The 19,382-nt window shown below is 42.1% G+C and overlaps 2 protein-coding genes across 2 annotated transcripts; one reads left to right on the top strand and one right to left on the bottom strand.

Annotated features, from left to right (window-relative positions):
• Positions 1-279: 279 nt before the first annotated feature.
• Positions 280-19,087, bottom strand: LOC137782769 (GRIP and coiled-coil domain-containing protein 2). Its single transcript, XM_068572378.1, has 24 exons — positions 18,904-19,087; positions 18,142-18,204; positions 17,942-18,026; positions 17,771-17,850; positions 17,555-17,659; positions 16,915-17,395; positions 14,531-16,395; positions 14,055-14,118; positions 13,837-13,937; positions 13,598-13,696; positions 12,557-12,676; positions 11,460-11,624; positions 11,105-11,209; positions 10,276-10,438; positions 9,618-9,718; positions 9,100-9,177; positions 8,835-8,972; positions 8,304-8,425; positions 7,670-7,846; positions 7,306-7,505; positions 5,291-5,518; positions 4,731-4,870; positions 2,008-2,209; positions 280-1,863 (listed from the first exon to the last, which is right to left on the bottom strand). The coding sequence occupies exons 1-24, from the start codon at positions 18,907-18,909 to the stop codon at positions 1,790-1,792; spliced, it is 4,962 nt and encodes a 1,653-aa protein (XP_068428479.1). The 5' UTR covers positions 18,910-19,087; the 3' UTR covers positions 280-1,789.
• tmem223 (transmembrane protein 223) lies at positions 3,172-4,486 on the top strand. The gene has a single exon (XM_068572388.1). It carries the CDS (start codon positions 3,317-3,319, stop codon positions 4,103-4,105), a length of 789 nt encoding a protein of 262 aa, XP_068428489.1. The 5' UTR covers positions 3,172-3,316; the 3' UTR covers positions 4,106-4,486.
• Positions 19,088-19,382: the final 295 nt, after the last annotated feature.

The following is a 19,382-nucleotide window of genomic DNA, read 5'->3' as shown; positions in this document are numbered from 1 at the left end:
CCATTGCAAGAAAATCAATGCAGAGCTGCACAGAAACATCGTGTCACACTGCAAGCAGATTAAACAAAAAAGTTGAGGAACTCTTCCTTAGAGAGGTCTCTTAATAAAATCAAGGATTTAAACGTCTGAAAACATGAAGGAAAAATATGAACAATGCTGTGTTTTATGGCAATCTGACAGCTCTTCTGCACTGCATGTTTATTCATTCTGATATGATAAACTGCAGATGCAAAGTTTCATATCAAAATACAAAGTAATTAGAAACATTGTTATCCATGTTAACTTTATTTTAATTTACAGTCGGAAATAAGAACAAAAAAGAAGAACTGTTAACATCCTGTAAATGCTCATCTATTGTTATACATATCCAACTGTATAGTTAAGTTAATCTCTCATAGCGCCTTCTGACACCTTCATAAATATAAAAGCCTTAGATCAAAGTACATTCACTTGTGCTGAAGGAATCACACACAATAAAGCTGCCACAGACTGGTTATCTTTATCGTTGGTGCTCGAGCAATGTGATGTAAGAGTGGGTGGATGTGCGTTCATCAGGAAGGGGAGGAGGGGCTTTTTTTCCCCCACCTCCACAGCGAGGTCAGAGGTCATGGTAAGACAAGCAGCAGCTATGGGTCAAATAGGGAGTCTTGCTCAAGGTCACTTTGCTCACTGTCATGGGGAGCGTCCTTCAACAAGACTGCGTTTGCAGATGAAGTTGCAACAAATCGTTCATGTTATGCGATTACTGCAGCACAACGACCAAAAAAAACCATAAAGTATTTCCAAAATACATTAATTTGACATTAAATAACAACCACCACAAACAAAACAATAACTGCTTACTCAGTAACCAGAACAAAATCACAAAACAACCATTTCTACAGGATGTGATTAATCAAAAGTCAAGGAATGAAAACGACTGCAAGGCATTGGGGAACAAAAAGTAGTCAGAAAAAGTATACATAATATATTTACTTCTTTGTACTTGAAGTAACAGACATACAGAAAAGACTTAAACAGACCACACTAGTAATCTTGCATAATTTCATCCATTTAACAATTAAGACATACTTAACCTCACTACTGCTGATTGTTTTCCAGAGCATGTTAAATTAATGCCTAATCTTAATGTCTTGTTTACCTTCCAGGAAACAACTAGTAAAAAATAAACGTTTACTGGGATGTATCGTGTCAATTTTCACACTGAAGGAATGAAAAAAAAAAGGCTGCCTCTAAAGTCGTAAGACACACAACAACAAAACATTTAAGCAGGCCTTTAAAATTGTTGAAAGACGTGAAGCAAACCAAATATGCTAAAATTCCAGTATTGTGTTCTGTGCTACATGGTCAACTTACTGCACATCATGTGAGTTACACAATATTATTCATCGTACTGATGATGCCTCATTAGCTAGACTTCAAGAAATGTTCAGTAAATATTGTTATGGCATGTATCTAAAGGAAGCGTAAGGATGACATAAATGTGTCAGCGTTAACTTTTATTGGTAAGAGATGAATGTAACTATTGCACTGCAAATTCAAATCAATATTAATGTCAAGTGATTTGATTTAATCACTACCGCCCACTTCTTCATTGTTTTTAGACTTATTCCCTGGTCCCTTCTATAGTGCGCCCCAAATATGTTAAATGCCCCAGTTAACCTCCAACTTTTGTCCCTGTATTAAATGTGTGGCTTCACTGCTTAGTACGCGTTTTCACAGAAAATGGCCCAGTAACATCTTAGCACTGTGCTCCTATTGTTTTTGTTGGGTTGGTTGACCAACAAGTCTATCTGATCCCAGACCAGCTGTGAAGATAAGAGCTCCAGCCTGAGCCCCGAGAACCGCCCCCCTCTTCCTCGCCTGCAAAAAGAAGGTCACAGAACAAAAACGTTGAAGACATTATTTTGTGTCAGAATAGCACAAGAGGCATGTGAGTAAAAGCAGACCATTTGTGTGTGCATTTACAAAAACCTGTTCACTTAGAGTCTAAGTCTTAGACCATACCTTGTGCAATGGCAGCCAGTTTACTTTTCTCCTCTGGACTGAGCTGCAGCATCGTGTGGATGACGGGCAGAAGAGCCTGCCTCTCACTGCCAGATTGCAGAAAGATGAACTGCAGCAGGACGTTCTTCAGGTACTCCAGGTTGGCCACACTCTTCTCCCTCTCCTGGTTTCGTTCTAGACGACGCACTTCACTCTTCAGCAACTACAGAAGCCGGCAGAACACATCAGCAATGTTAAATAATAAAGGCACAAGTCTTGGCATAGTCCTTGCATGGAATATTAAAAGCTTTTCAAAATATGCACACCAACCTAAATTGAGATTTCCCACAAGTGTAAACAAGATTACATATTTGGCTCACAGATAATAGACTTCAGAAAAACTGAAAAATTACAGGCCAATAATGTCATTGGTTTGCGGTCCTGACAAGCACAGTGCGCTGAATAGAGAGCCAAACCTGTCAATTGAAATTTCAAATACAAGGTTTTTAATGTATGTTACTCAAAATAATAAATGAATATTTGAAGTGTTCTGTTCTTTGTTTTTGTTGTGTTAACAATAGTGATGTAGGTTAGATTTGGCTAGGTCAGGTTAGAGCTATGCGATATAAAATCAGCCCCCGAGCTCACTACATCTTAGCCTTTCTAAATCCACTACTTTCTAAAATACCAAAAAATGGAAAGTACCAGTTATCTCACCGGTATCAGCTAGGAGAACCAGGTAATCATCGATTATATATATTTTGGCTGAAAAAAAATCCATATTGTGCATCCATATAAACAAGGTCAATTCAAGGCCAATGACATTTGTTTTGACAGTAAGATAGAAAAATGCAATGTTTTCTCAGAGTGATTTTTACGGCATAAAATGCCACACACAATAAAAAGAAAAGGTTTGACTTTTAGACCTTGAATTTGGCACAACTGAAAGTGTATTTGCCATTAAATACCAAGCACACTTTCCTTAGTATATACATAGTTAACTTATTATTTTTAGGTTACAAAATTGTCTGTTTTTCATAAATATATTGAGCAAATTTACAAATAGTTTGTGTTGGTTTCCAAATCTAGATCATAACGCGAATATTACGCACACACACACACACACACACACGGAAATGAATTTTGGTCAGCGCTACTTCCCGTAACCTAACACCTTACGTCACACATAACAAGTATGGCGGCGCCCTCTGTACTGCTGTCTGGTGCGTTGGGAGAGAAGCGTTAAAACGCGATTTCTGAACATTTTAATATCTAGGTTTTCTCGTCGAACAAGTGTTGAACAATTAAAAGACATTTGTCCTGGATAAAGATGGGGTTAGAGCGGTTACTTCGTGGGGCACTGCAGTGTTACTCCAAACAGGTTCGACTTGTCAATATTCAGCAAAAAGTCAGAGTCTTTCAAAATGCGTCGATGTCCACGATGGTTAACCGGGTTGCGCGTGCAGCAGGTCACTACGGCGGCAGGATGTTCGTCCTTAAAAACCTCCGCAATGTCGCTCACAGGCTGCCGGCTGCCCGCCTCTGCACCTCCACCCAGCCCAGCAGAGACGTCATCCTGTTCGAGCACGACAGGACCCGCTTTTTCCGGCTCCTCGCGGTCTTCTGCGGTGGCCAGTTCCTCTTCTGGACATACCTGGGCCACTTCGCTTACACTGGGCTCAGAGACACGGGTAAAGGTAGAGCCAAGACGTCCACGTACTCTACCACCACCACCGGACTCGCGGGCATGTGGAGCTTTGAGATGAACCTGGGGTCGAGTTTCTGGAGGTACGGCTTCACCTTGGGGTGCCTGACAATAGGAGCAGGGCTGGCCGGGCTCGGGCTCCTGTTTTGCAGGCGCTCTGTCGGCCAGGTGGTTTTACATCAAGGCGGGAAGATGGTGACAGTCGCCACACAGTCACCTTTGGGACCAGCCCGAGGCTGGAGAATAACAGTCCCGCTGTCCCAGGTAGCATGTCATGCTCACAGGCACGAGTCCCCCTCCTTCATCCCTCTCAGGGTCAAAGGACACAAGTTCTACTTCCTTCTGGACAAAGAGGGGACTCTGAACAACGCGAGGCTGTTTGATAACACTGTTGGAGCTTACCGGCTATTTTAAGTGGTTGTTCATGACACTGTTGCTAAAACTGTATTGGACACAAACATTAATGGATTGTGTTTTTACATGGCTGCCAAACAAATAACTGTCCCTTTTTGTCTCCAATTAAATAAAATCTATGAGCTGAAATGTGGATTATTTTGGGGTAAATTTTGAGATGGGTGAGATGCATTTTAAAGTATTAGTAGCATGTCCCCTTTCCAGTGGTCTGTGTGTTGCTGAGGCTGCACCAATTTGGCAACACCTGGAAGGTGTGTGACATTGCACCGGATCCATCTTTTCTTATGTTTAATTTCCTTCATATGTATTGTCTACATTATAATTGTATTATGTGTGTTATCCTGGACACACATCTGGGAGAGGGACACTACCTCAGTTACTCTTCCTCGTCCACAGTTAAAAGTTGTTCATTATTTTCTGCAAGGCTTCATAGACACAGTGTGCCATATGCTGTACAGATTCTAAAGCCCCATGAGGCACATTTATGAGTTGTGATATTGGGTTTTATAAATACAAATGACATGACTATTTCATATTCAAAATCAGTAATTAAAAAGTATATCACTCTGCTGTGAAATTAAAATGATAAACATCTTTGCTAGTCTATGTGTGTGCTTATACATACGGCAATCTGCTCCATGAGAACAGCATTGGTGGCCTCGGTTTCATGCAGGAGGCCGTTCATATGCTCCATGCTGCGCGTGGCTGTGCTCAGCTTTAGACTGAGCTCTTCTTTGGTAGGCGCCACAGTCCACACAAAAGGCTCTAGAGACCAAACCAAAGACACACACACGTTTAAGATCCCAGTTTAAGAAAGTCACGGGCAGAAAAGCTGATTTGACTCGAGTCAGAAGTAATCATGCCTTTTGTTTATCACGGAGCATAATTGATCACATTTGAGTCGCAGTCAAAAAATAAATGAAAACTTAAAAACATGTTTTTTTAATTATATTCAAACACTGCTGTTACAAAATAGATACATTAAAAAATGAATAACTATCCCTTCAGTATATATTGAAGCAGAATTCTGTACTTATTTACAACTTCTTGACCCATACAAAGATGGCGACAGGATGAGTGTTCAGCAATTTGAATATGCAACTTGTGAGACAAGTGAAGTTCTGTCTACGTTGCTTTTACAAACTGAATAACTGTTACAAGGTGCAGCTCCTGTTTCTAACGCACCTTGCTTGGGGTCCGGGGACATGAGAAGCTGCTCCAGAGATGGCAGGGGCGAAAGAGCAGGCGACGGCCTCTCAGTCTCAGTCGTCTCCATTCCCTCACCCTCCTCTCTGGCCATAGACTGAGGGTCGCTGAGGGCCATCATTCCCATACCTGCCTGGTTCTGATCTGGGTTTCTCCGATGGGGGTCTGACGTCAGGGACTTACGGCCGGACTGGATCGCCACTGAACCTGAAAGTGTGTAAAGGTGGCTCGAAGTTATTCATTGAATATCAGGTAAATACAAGCATATTAAAAGCAGGGAATGAGGTAAAAACAACATGCAAAATACATTTCAAAAGAAAATCATCCAAAAATTTGGTTAAGGGTGGGTTGCTAAAAATAGGATAGCATTTAGATTTGGATAAAATCCCAGGTTATCTTAAATTTAGGTTTCAACCATGCTGGACCTGATTTCCCATTGTTGTGGATTTATTGTTGCAGTTTTTGCTGCCTGATATCTACCAAAGCTCAATAAATAAGGGCTAAAAATACACAAATCTTTTTTCGATGTCTATTGTCAAAGAGCCCCTTTGAACTCTGCTGAAACAGTATGATCGATCGCGAACCACACCACAATCCTCAATTAATTTAACACCAAATTTTCAGTCAGTGTCCTACTTCATTGTGACATGAGGGGGCACCAGACACATTGGTGTTACCCAGGCCATCAGTTGGCAGAAATAAGGACAACCAGCGTAAATAGAAAGGCGAGAGGGAAGGTCGAGGTGCTTTAGGGAGTTGGTGGACAAAAGAAAAGATTATGATTAATGGATCTGAAAGTGAATCAAAAGACCAGACGCTAAACCAATCCCCTTTACACCTCCAGTCTGCTACTCTTACAGACTTACTCTTTTTTTGCACATGCAGCTGAGTGAGAAGAGGGAGACGCTGAAGTGCTACTTGTATACATCTTGTGTTTGTGTAAATGCATTGAAGTTTGACCAGATTTTGTAATCTGATCAGGGTTCAGACAAACATCTTTAGCTTTTAATACTAGGTCTGCGTATTGTTGCTACTACTGATCCTTCACAAAATACGCCTTGTTAAAGGATTTGCACAGATGTAATTAATTAAATCAGTTATAGACTCAACACTAAGGGGTACAGACTCATGATAAATCAACCTGTAGTAAAAAAGAAATTTATAGGATAATTCATTTCCAAACACCAAATACTGAGCACAGTCGCAGCCATGACCAAACAATGAATATTGATGAATTTAACTGTTATTTAAAAATATGATAGGAAGCCAGTAAAAATGGTCCGGGGGCCAGCAGTTTAATGGCCCACCTGCCCAATAGGTCCAATAAACACACTGGCGTTGAACCCCTTCTGCATTTAAACTGCCATTAAATCAAAATACAGTGGTTAAAAGGCTCAAACATGACTTTCAGGAAAGTTGAACCTTGTATATCAGGTTAATCCTGGCGTGCATGTGCAAGCCGCTAATGAAGAGTCTCTCCAGATGTCACAGTGAGCTGTTTGCCACACTGAGAGGCGGGAAGAGAGCTGAAGAGGTTCACCAACACCTGGCTATGTGAGTGACAGAGAAGACACACACACACACACACACACTTTCCTAGCCAATACTATGTGTGTATTTGCAGTTTGACTGCAGAGGGCAGCTGTGTGGGAGGTGATGAATGAGCTTCAAATGCTGCTCCACTGATAAACACACCAACATGTCCTTTCCTCTGCTCTCTCTCTCCCATCATTCCTCTTCAAGAAAAGCACAGCAAACAAGACAGAAACCTGAGTGCTCTTAACACCTGCAGATGCTTTGATGGATTTCTTCAAATGCACACACGTTGAGCTTACTGCAGTCTGTTTGAGAAGCATTCACTTACTCGATCACTCTGTCTCATAATATAATCGGTGTATTTGTTGCCTCACCCATTTCCGCTCCTACATCAAGTACAGAATCAGTTACTTATTGCTTGAGGAAATTAAAACCGAGCGAGTTTTTTTTAAGCTTACTGTTCTGGCTCTGCAGGTGCTCCTCGACGCGGCTCAGCTGGCCCTGCAGGGTCTCCACGGTGGTCCTGTGGTCGTCCTGCAGCTTCCTCAGCTGCTCCCTGTAGGTGTGGCGTTGGCCCTCGACCTGGGAACACAGGTCCGCCTGAGCCTGGGACACCTCCAACCTCAGAGCTACGTTCTCCGACTGCACTGACAGCAGCCTGAGGGTGGACCACAGAATGAGAGGAAATTACAAGAAGAATTTAGAGACTGCTGATTTTAGTAGAAAATCAGTAGGAATGCCATGTGAAATACACGGTAGGAGGCATATTAACTATACTATATCAACTTGGTAGCATTGTAAACGAGGGACAAGCCGGTTCACCTGTCACGGAGCTCGGCCTCCTTGCTGACGGTTTCCTGGAGGATCTTGTTGTGTCTCTCCAGCAGACTGTCGTATTCAGTCTGGAGCTGCTGCACTTCTGCTGCGCTGCTCTGGAGGCTCTGCTGGCTCTCTGCCAGCCTGGACCTCAGCTGCTCTACCTGCGAGGACAACTGCTCCCTGCCAGACACACCACACATTCATTATATTCACATCACTTCTACAGCGTTGACTGACACATAGTAAATATGATCCATTGAGTAGCTGCCATTGTACCTGCAATTTAAATTACAATAACGTCTAAATTCCTTGCCATGTGATATGTCCTGACCGAGCTGTGTTATCCGACCTGATCTTAGCATTGATTTTGCAAATGGCTTTTGCTTGTGTTACACAAAATGCAATAGTTAAAGAGTCATTTTTTTGTTTGTTTTGGTAAAAAAACATGTATATGTTTCTGGGTATAATTTTTAAATATTTATTTATATAATGTGGCTATTATGTCAACCTGTATTTAGGTATTTTTTCCTGGGTGTGTTTCTGTATCTGCTTGTTTGATGTTTTTTCAGTGACAAGATGGTTGCAACGCTGCATCTTCATTTGTCATGCATAATTGTCACACAGGTGTCGTCCTTACCTCTCTACTTTTACAGTCTCCCCTTCACTTTGGGCAGTAGTTTTACTCTTCTGCTGTTTGAGCACGTTGTGAACTCGCACCTTATAACCGTCAAACTCGCCAGCTGTTGCCATGAGCTCAGTCTGGAATCAGCACAAAAGAGCGGAGAAGCAGAGTAAATAACACAGCACACATTTACTGGAGATTATATGAACACTTTTGCTCACTTGAACAATTCAAATTAGACATGTTTTGCAGTCACATTTCAGTGGTGCAAAAACAAGAAGATGATCATTCGATTAGTTATTTGACCGGAAATCAATTAACAAAACAAATGTTTCAAATTTCAGCTTCTCAGAGAGATGTTTTTTAAACTGCGGGTCAAACAAGCAAATTAAAAGTTATCACTTTGGGCACTTGGAACTTAAGACGGGTGTTTTTTGGGTGCAACATTTAATTGAATTCATCCAAGTTGAAGACAGTAGTGTCTAAGAAGCTGTGTGTGTGTGTGTGTGTGTGTGTGTGTATGTGTGTGTGTGTGTGTGTGTGTACCTTAGCAATATCTCTCTCCTGCTGCAGGCTGTTGATGCGTTGCTGCAAGGAGCTGTTGGTTCTCTGTTGCTGTTCCAAGGCAGACCTCAGCTGCTCCTGCAGACGGTGTTGCTCGCCCGTGAGCTCACACACCTCAATCTTAACACACAAACACACACTGACATTAATGTTTGACTTGTGCGAAATTGAAATGTGATGTATAAAAACTATTGTATCAAAAGGGGATTGCTGAGAGAAGTTTTTTTAGGAATGCCGGCTGTGCTACCTTGGCTCTTTCTAGCTGCTGTTGATTAGCCTCCAGCTCTCCTCTCATAGAGGCCTGCAGCACCATGAGGGCGCTTTCCTGCATGTATGCAAGCACGTACAACAACACAAATTGAAACGCATACACCCATATACAAACACGGCAGCACACATAAATGATTAACTATTCCCAACATCTTCAAGGCCTTCCCAACAATCATGGCCACACATGGTTGCGTAACACTATTTACATTCATCAGGCAGCAGCGTTGCACACAGTAACAACAAATCCTGTGGGACACACACACACATACACAGAGAGAGAGAGACAGAGAGAGAGACACAGAGACAGAAAGAGAGAGAGACAGAGAGAGAGAGACACAGAGACAGAAAGAGAGAGAGAGAGAGAGAGAGAGAGAGAGAGAGAGAGAGAGAGAGAGAGAGAGAGAGAGAGAGAGAGAGAGAGAGAGAGAGAGAGAGAGAGAGAGAGAGAGAGAGAGAGAGAGAGAGAGAGAGAGAGAGAGAGGCAGAGAAACAGACCTGCATCTTGGCATCAGCCAACTCCTTCTTGGTCTTCACCAGCAGCTGTTTCGTCTTGGAGGTTTTCTCCTCCTCCTGGTCCAGCTGGGACTTCAAAGCCTCTGGAGACACAAACACACATGCACATGTGCACACAGAGAGAGAATAACATTTTTGGTGAAATACATCGTGTCCTGAGATTTCTGTTTTTCATTTTCCTTTATTACAGTGCAGAGCAACAGGAAACACAGGGAGAGGCAGAGAAGGACACACAACAGAGCCCTGCAGTTACACATAGACAGAAAATCATTACAGCTCTGCCAGAATAATAAATGTTTACCATCAGCGAAGGCGAACTGGAGTTCCTAAAACTGTAAAACTGTGCACTAACATCAGACCTGCAGTATTTATTACTTTGTCAATTTAAAAAATGACCAGGAGGACAATGTGCATTTTTATGTTAGAAATTCTATTTGGGATGGTGAGTGTCTGTCATTTCTGATGTGATGGCTCAGTGCGAGTACAGCTGGTACGGTTTTATTATCATGCAATTTCATGAATGATTATACAACCATCTTTTAGCCAAAGGAGCATCTTGGAGCCAATCCCAGCTTCCAGTTGTTGAAGTATTACTTTATGCATGAAATAGAAAGTTTAAATGTAAACGACTCATACACACCGATTTCCTGTTTGAGTGAGTCCTCCTTCTGGGTCAGGGTGTTTATTTGGGCCTTTAACTCCTCAGCAGACACATCTCTATCCAAGAGTTTGGCATTGAGTTCTTTCACCAAGCGTTCGTAGTCGGCCATCTCCATGTCCAGCAGAGAGTTCTGCTGCGCCCCCTAGAGGCAGAGCCAAATATAGTACATCATGACAGGGAACAAAGCTGAAACCTGGTCTGGGAATTAACTCCAACCTTTAGGGGATACAAAAGTATTCACCAACGGACTGCAGTAGTTTAAAATCCCTAAATTCTTGAAACATTTAACACAAAAAAGCACGCACACATATTGGTTGCTCATTTAAATTCTAATGTAGTTTACTAATTCCTATAATCATGTACATTTACAGTTATTATTATCTTTTATAATAATGCTCATCTAAAACATATTTGCTCTGTTTAAACTATATACATAGACATATTATTATTACTACTCTTTCATAACTTATTTTCCAAAAGAATAGACAGCCAAGTTTATCATTGTTTTTTGATTATCGGTATCAATCTAAAAAAAAATACTGTGTTTGTTGGGTTGTACTAACAATGTGGACACATGACAAGTCAGACCTCCTGGCACTCTCCAGGTATACTGTGCTGTACTTTGTTGCTTTCCACTAATGGAAAAACAAACAGCAGCTTCTGTGCTCTGGGCTACAATTGCTCTCTTTCTCTCTGAGAGGTGCTGCTGTAGCCGCAGGCCGGCCATCACCAGTCCAGTCGCTTGACTGGACAGGCCCTCAGAGACACTAGTGTCCGAGAAGCTGTGTGTGTGTGTGTGTCTGTGTACCTTGCGTAGCTGCTCCAGCTCCTGAGCAGTCTGTTGAGACTGTTGCTGCTGCTTGCGGAGCTGGGCTGTCAGCTCTTCTACCTCCTTCGTTGCAGATGACAAGTCCTGAACAAGTAAGCAAACACACATGGATAGACACACAAAAAGGGTTTTCAGTATGTATGTACCAGGATTTTATATAATTATATCAACCTTTATGAACTTACAGCAGTATAGGCAATATGAGTTTTTATTAATTAGTCAGTATTTTTAACAATGTGGCTTTATTATAAGATCAGATAAAATACAAAATTGTGACCAGAGGCTTCAATAAGCACATAACATGAACAGAGTATCCATCTCTACTCATTTCTACCTTGAGCTTCTGTTCTTTCATTGATCTCTCGGTGAGCAGGTCTCTCTCCAGACTGGTTGACTGTTTTTGCAGCTCTTGGTTCTGAGCTTCCTGCTGCCTCACTGTGCTCCTTGCTGTCTCCATACAGGCCAGCAGGTTCTCCTTCTCACTGCTAAGTGTCTCTGTCTGTAAAAGCATGAACAGTTCATGTTATTTCTTCTTTCAGGAGATATACTTACATCTCCAAGATGGCAACTGGAAAATGTAAGAAAATATAGAAAAAGTGATTTGATGATAATCTGTTTGATGAAACAAGGGGGTCACAGTTTTGACTCTGATGAGTTTAGAATATTCTATGATCCAATGAAATATCACTAAAGAGGAGAGAACCCTGTTTCACTTACTTCAGATTCAAGACTTTCACCTTTAAATGCACATGTGGGCAAAAGCATCACATCTGCATAAACACACGTGACACATTCTGAAGTCATTCATGCAAACCTGACAGCGCCAGGCTCTGAGGGATTTCTCTGCAGGGAACACTGAACCAGCAGCAGCTAACTCTCCTCATCTGTCAGCCAAACACCGAAACTATAATTGGTAAACAGAGATGTCCAGACGTACTCTTAGATCCCTGACTAGCTTCCAGTCTGCCTGCCCCCCTGAGACCCATAAGTATAAACAAGTATAAACCTGTGTCTCAGAAAACTGTGTTGCACTAGCACAGAGCAGATGGAAGCTATAGTCCGCTCCATTTACCTGCCTGTTGTGCTCTCATTGGAAAGCGACAGTTATGAGCAGGGGGAGAGGAGTATATATGTGTATATATATATATATATATATATATATATATATATATGAACAAAATTCCTCCCTAGCTCACCCAGTCACATCTGATGGGCTATTTGTGGACGCCGATCTGTCAAGCATAGCTGCGGAAAGTGTTGCTGGCTAAAACGACTAAATCAAATGGAAACTGAGTTATGCGAGAAGTATTGGGGAGATCTATGGCTGGACAAAGTGGCACTGCTTAGATTTACTGGAGGGTGAGAGCGGTGTGTGTATTTGTTAGTAGTAATGTCTGGCCGTGTGTGTGCTTGAGTGTGTGTTTGTGTTACCTGTGTGACAGCACTGCTGAGTCGTTTGGTCAGCTCAGCAATCTGTCTCTCCGCCTCCTCCACCTTCTCCCTCTCTTTATCCAGTTGCTCTGTCTGCCTGTCGTAATCTATCTGCAGATTCTACACAAACAAACGTACATACTCATTCATGACTGAACAGCTCAGTGAAGGTAAACACTGCATCCCAGATACCAGCCGCATTTACATTAGAGTATAGGGCAAAACTCTCATTAGAGACAGCAGACTGGTTTCCTCTCTAATGGAGACACAGTCGTAAAGCACAGTGCCGTCTGGGGGCTTCTTACGGAGACCTCTTGGAGCGAAATCAGGCAGAAAAGTCATTTTCCCAGCAAGCATGCTTCCACTTGCCAATTAGCATATTAGGAACGCACACAAATTAATCAAATGTTTAACTGAGTTTTTTTTTCGGGTCACTTCATGTCGGACTTCTCCTATAAAGAAAACATAATCATTTAAATAGTCCGTCAGATGGAGAGACATCTGGACACCAAAAGCTGTGCCATTTTCAATCGGTCATGGATGCAGAAAAGAACAAAACAGTGTAAATATTGCCCCGTGTTGTCAATATCCTCACGTGAAAAACCGCAAAGAATGTTGGTTACATTACATATTTACCCATGCTCTACTTTGGAATCGAGTGGAAAGATTATTCATTTGTTTTTGAAATAATGACTTAAAGTAAAATATGCATCATACAACACAATGTGAAATAACAAGGTTTTTATCTCCATTTTTCTACCACATACATTTTTCACTACACACTGTTTGGCATAAATGTTCCCAACATCCGTATTTACTATCACAAGTCCAGCACTATTTATCCAATCCATACCCAGTGGTCTGAAAAAAAGGCTGTTTTCCACAGTGACTAAATAGTTCCCCTTTTGCAGGTCTGCTGTCTAAACCCGGCAGCAGCTATTTTCATCAATGTCTTTGTGGGAGTAACCTTTATTGTCTGATACAATTACAGAAGATAAGCAGGATCTTCAGGTAGTTATTCTATCCCACATAGTCACTTACCTTGTAGCCTTCAGCACCATGGATGATATCTTTCATAGAGCTGCTCACTTTAGCCCTCTCGGCTTTCAGTGATTCTACTTCCTCCTTGAGGGATGCAACCTGGAAAAAAAGTCTAATAAATCGCGGATTCACTCATGTAAAGACAGAGAGGATAACGTATAATCTGCGGGAAAAAGGCCATGTTCATGTTGTTCAATACAGAATAGCAACAATTACAGGTCAGAAATGCTTCACTCTACCTCTTTCTTGCTGGTTTCCAGCTCCTTCTTTGCTTTGATGGCAACTGCCTTGATTTTAATCATCTTCCCATCTTTTTCTTTGTGTTCATTCTCCAAGAGAGCTGAGGAGGGAGCAGGAGTCACAAGGTCTGAGTAACATTCAGAATTATTAATCTATAATTTATGCAAACCAAATGGTTTTTTGAAAAACGTATATTTAGTTAAATAACAAGTGGTACCTATTTTCTTTGTGATCTCACTGGCTGAATTTTCCTCAGAGGAAGCAGACTGAGCAGCAGACTCCTGAGAGAGAAAACATCAGAAGAAAAACACTCCAATTACACATCCTTATTGTTTTTAAAAGGAAGTAATGTTTTTTTGTTTTGTTTTGAAGCTGCCATAGGCTAATATTTTTGCTAATATTTAAATATGATCATCATTTCCATGAGAAAAATGTTCCCCCATTCACTTGGAGAAGCTCAACCCTCCTCCAATGGAGTGCGATACTTCTAGAGCTAAAAAAAAACATTGCATTTATCTATTATTTATAACCCGTAGATTTATTTATTCAATAAATTCAGACAGCCTTTGAGACATGCATGTCTATATGTTGACTCTCAAGCTGTCACTTGCATGTTAACTATTTTACTATATAACTTTAAGTCACTACGGTTTAAGTTTGGAAGAATTTGATCTTGATCAGGCGCTTCCTCACCTGGAGAGCCACTATTTCGCTCCGCAACTGAGACACAAGTTCCTCCTTCTCTGTCAGCTGCTCTTTGAGCTCTCTTCTCTTGTTCCCTTCCTCGTCATCTTCCTTCTCTTGAGTAGTCTCAGAAATGTGAGCCTGCAGTCTCTGGTTCTCTTCATTACACTTCAGATTGACTGACTTCATATCCTCCAGGTCTTTCTGCAGCGCTTCGGTATCCTTCACCACCTCCTCCAGGTTGTTCCTCAACATGCTCCTCTCCTGTTCCAGGTCTGCAATATGAGCGTGGAGTTCCTTCACCACCTCCTCTAATCCCATCACTCCCTGAGCCTCCTCAAGACTGCTCCTCAACAGCACTCCTTCCTTTTCCAGCTCCTCCACGCGTGCTCGGAGCTCCTCAACTTCCTCTGTGGCGTTTTTGAGCACTTCAGAATGATTTTCCCCCAGGGCTGTGCTGGTGGGGCGGGCCTGAGCGACCTCCTCTGCCAGTGAACTCAACTTTGCCTCTAGGTGATTCTTTTCAGACGTCTCCCGCTCGAGCTGAGCCTCCAGAGCTGCCAGCTTGGAGCCGAAAAGCTCCCTTGTTTCCCAAGCTTTGGAAAGCCCAGAAGATGCCTCTTCCAATTTTCGTAGGAGGTCAGCCTTCTCTGTGGAGAGGTCTTCGATAGTCAGCTCTAAAGCAGAAACCGTCTCCTGTCGTCTTTCCACCTCCTCTTTCAGGCTCTCCTCCATCTTTTCCCTCTCCTCTTTCAGGTGTCGCACTTCATCCTCCCTCTCTTCTTCCAGGCTTTTCAAATCCTTCTCGTTCTCCTCTCTACGTAAAAGTGCCTCTTTCTCTTTCTCCTGAAGCATCGTCTCCATTTCTTTTGTTCTATCGTCGTTCAGCTTTTGCATTTCCTCTTCTCTGTGCTGAAGCTGGGACTGTATTTCGTCTCGCTCTGCAGTCAGCATGTTGACCCTCTCCTTCAGTTCTTGAGTCATGTTTTCCTTCACTTGCATTTGGGAGAGGATCTCCACGTTCAGCCGGGTCATTTCCTCCATAGATTGCTCCACCGTACAGGCTAAATTTGTTTGTTCCTCTACAGACACCTGGAGTTTCTGGTTCTTACCGGCGAAACCCTCAAGCTCCAGCCTCATGTCTTGGAGGAACTTCATCAGAGTGTTTTTCTCCTCTGTACCCTTTCTCACGCTCACCAACAGCTCATCCCTCTCCTGGCTAAGTTGTTCCACCTTGTCTTGGAGTTCCCGTACAGTATTTGCTCCTTGCTCCTTCATGGCTTTGTACTGATTGACAAAATGTGTCGTCTTCTCACCCAGTTCTGTCTCCACACCTTGCAGTATGTCTCTCATGTCTTGACACTCGTTCACAGCAGAGTCTCTTTCTCTGGTTAAGGCCTCACACTGGGCCCTCAGCGCCTCTGGATTCAAAGGGTTTTGGTCCACATTACTGATTGCTGATTCACTTCCATCTTTGTGTGCTTCACTCTGCGGCTGAAAGTCTCCGAGGACTTCCTGTTGGTCAGGGTCCCGGGTTGCGGCTGGGTCACTTGGAGCACTTTCCCGGTTCATCTGCAATTCATTGATCTTGAACTCCAGCTCTTCTTTCTCCATCTGAAACTCCTCCTTGATCCTCTCCAGCTCTGCTTCAAGCTCAGTCTTCACATTAGTGAGCAGGGTGAGCTCATCCTGGAACATGGTGCTCTGTGCTTGAAGTTCTTCCAAGGCTGCTCTCAGTCTTCCAGTATCTGTCTCGTCCCCATCACCATGGCTGGAGTCACCCTGACTGCAGGTAGACAGCTCCAGCATTTTGGCGATCCCTGAACCACGAGCCGGGTCCTCGTCTTCCTCCTGCACATCCTGCAGGTAGCTGTCTGGAAAAAATAAGGGTAACGTTAACTGAAAAAAGTATTTTTTAAGCTAATCAAAGATGTGAACACATGCACACATATAGAAAATATAACACAATTATAATGTTGATATTCACATATTTATTTATCCATGCCATAGCCTGGAGCATAATCCTATTTTTATTTTTTTAAATAACACTACTTCAGTAAAATGTTATGACAGCCTGCAGTGAGTCAGGTGACCTATAGGGGCTTCAAGTTGACTGTAAATATATACACGTTACAGATTTCACAATTCATTAAAACAATATTTAATTGGTGAACCTTTTATAAAATAACTCATCTTTAGCCCAAATTCTGCTTGTACTACAAAATGTCTCTCTGCTGTTATACCCTCATGTTCAAAAGACAAACGAAGGTTGTGCACACACTGTATTGTTTATTCAATATCTAACATCCCCTCAAGAAAACAGTGCGTAGCCTTCACTGTGACAGATTAATCTTCTGTTTCGGCCTCTTTGTTTGAATGAAGTGCTGCCGTACCTTTGAGAGCAAGCTGCTCTGTCAGCTCCTCGTGGAGCAGCAGGAGACGCTCCCTCTCGATTTCACAGTCCTCCTCCAGAGCCCTCATCTCGTCTTCGTGCTGCAGACTCTTCTGAGCCAGCTCCTCCTTCAGGTTCTCCACCTCCTGCTGGGTCTCCGTCAACTCCCTTTGGTGGCTCTCCTGCAGCTCGACGATCTCCTGGGATTTTAGCTTCTGGGTCGCTTCTAGTTCTGCTCGAAGAGTTTTCAGCTGAGCTTCTAAGCAAAGGCGGACCTCTTCGGTGCTCTCTTTTCCCCTCTCTCTTTCTCTTTCAGTCTCCCTGTCACTTTGTTCTCGCTCTTTCAGTAGTTTCTGGAAAGAAGCCACTTCTTCACGATGTTTGTTGTTGGATTCCTCGATTCTGCTCTCCAGGCTCTTAATCTCTCTTTGGTGATCTTCTATTACACGGTCGAGCTCTTCTTGCAGCGCTAACAGATCACCCTGCATAAAATAACAGTTATTTAGGTGTGTTAATGCAATTTGTATTATAAGCAAATTATATTATGTATTATAAGTCACAGAGTGTTCAGAGAAACCTTGTAGAATACAGAAAACTGGCAAATTAGTGACACATCATATAGTATTTGTGTTATATTTCACCTTAGCTTGCTGGTTAGCCTTTTCTAGATCTTTACGAGATAGAAAAAGACTTTGCTGAGTTTCTGCCTTCTCCAGTAGTAAGGCATCCATCCTCTCAGTCAGCTCCTATTAAACACACACCAACATGATTTGCAAGACGAGGTATGAAAATAAAGATAACGATATGTAGGAATATTTACAGTAAGACACATGATTAAATCCGGCCTTCAAACAAACCTGTATCAGAGTGGAGTCATCTGAACTATTGTTATTGTTTTTGGATTGCTCCTTGAGGGATTTAACTTCTTTTTCCAAATCTGAAAAATGAAATAATATCATCTACTTAAATACATACACTATTTGTCCACAGAGCCAAACAGGCCTATACTTCATTTAGACTCGAGCTACCTGCACATTTGCCCTTCATCTTTTGCATGGCAGCCATCTGCTTCTTTGCAAATTTGATAAGGTCATCTTTGGATAGTGTGTCCAGCTGAGAATGAAATATGAGAAAAGAAAAGAGAGAAGCATCTTTACCAAAGTACATATCTAACAATTAACCATGTGTTAATTCTAGACAAGATTCTGTGTTTGTATATGTGCAGTACCTTTGACTTGGCTGCACCTGCTGGTGATGGAGACATAGAGTCTGCTCCGGTACCACCAGGGTCCTGTTTCAGTGGGTTGAAAAACAAGAAATGAAAACCCCCACCATGTGCAGATTGCGACAAGGAACTAAACCGGTATGCCGCATAGTTCTTCTTGTTTTGACAGATTGACTGTTAAAGAAAACACACCCAGCACGGTATTTCCTTTGAAAAATCCTAAATTTAAATTTGCCCTGCCAGTCTTCAAAAATATATTGTTGATAAAGCATGTTTTAAAAGATTATATCTTTTATTGGGAGTCGGTTTTTTAATTCGGCATATGTTTAAACAAGTATAAACACTTTGGTTCGTCTTCTGTGTCAAGATTTACAGAAATACACTTGCTGGCGGAGGCGAACACAGTCACTGATTCAGAGACGCCGCCACACGGTTCGGCGAAATGGTTAATATAAGCCGATTGTACCACAATAATGGTGGCAATAATTCAGAGTAATATATTGTTCTACAAGGTAAGGGACTTATTGATATTCAGCGTATTTACCTTAAATAGCAAGGTTTGGAATGCAGTTCGCTGAGTAAACAGGAGATAAGGGACAACTTAACCTGCTAATTGGTTTTAACAGCCCTGTTTCAAAGTCCCGAGCGCCACCATGACAAACGGCAGCGCATTAGTTATATTATTAGCTAAATAAAGATGCTAAACGTGCATTACTAAATAGAGCAAGAGTGGCTAAAGCTAACTCCTCGACACTGAACATTTACCTCCATCTTAGTCGAAGTTCAGCTCCTCCTCAGTCGTCTGGCAGCCGCAGAGTTTGCCAGTAAGTCTACCGGACAGAGTCAAAGGGATATCTGAAATAATGTCCGATTTATTGGAGATTTAATACGAAAACCACCCCCCTGTTTTGGTTTTCAGTGAACAGGCTAAAGCAACGACTTTCTTCCGCAAACGTCACCCGTGTGACGTCGGCACAGTTACACGTCACACATTAAACAGGATCTTTTCCACAGCTGATCTAAGATAAACATCCATGTTTTTGTTTCGTTCTTGGCAGTCTTTTGGAGATTGTACCCTTAAGAATTATGCAACGACAATCTCAATTAATTTAGTCGACGGTATTCACCAGTCAGATACAAATATATATTTTGTATTTATTTATTATGAGGAAATGACGAATACTAGGCTAAAACAGTTTAACACACACTGTGTGTACACCTTGTGGTTCCCAGGAACCAACAAA

Source organism: Clinocottus analis, unplaced genomic scaffold (assembly GCF_023055335.1).
Source record: "Clinocottus analis isolate CAN_PGR_092001 unplaced genomic scaffold, fCliAna1.0.p SCAF_12, whole genome shotgun sequence".
In the NCBI taxonomy this organism is placed as follows: domain Eukaryota; kingdom Metazoa; phylum Chordata; class Actinopteri; order Perciformes; family Cottidae; genus Clinocottus; species Clinocottus analis.
Note: the sequence above shows the minus strand (reverse complement) of the source record. Positions and strands in the feature narration are given on the sequence as shown.

Bases quoted from the DNA above. Each gene is read 5' to 3' on its own strand.
- tmem223 (XM_068572388.1), top strand. From the start codon at position 3,317: ATGGGGTTAGAGCGGTTACTTCGTGGGGCACTGCAGTGTTACTCCAAA.
- LOC137782769 (XM_068572378.1), bottom strand. The intron at 8,973-9,099 runs GTAGCACAGCCG...TTGTGTGTTAAG, and splicing joins AGCAGCTAGAAAGAGCCAAG to ATTGAGGTGTGTGAGCTCAC. The intron at 5,519-7,305 runs GTAAGCTTAAAA...ACACACTTTCAG, and splicing joins GCACCTGCAGAGCCAGAACA to GTTCAGTGGCGATCCAGTCC.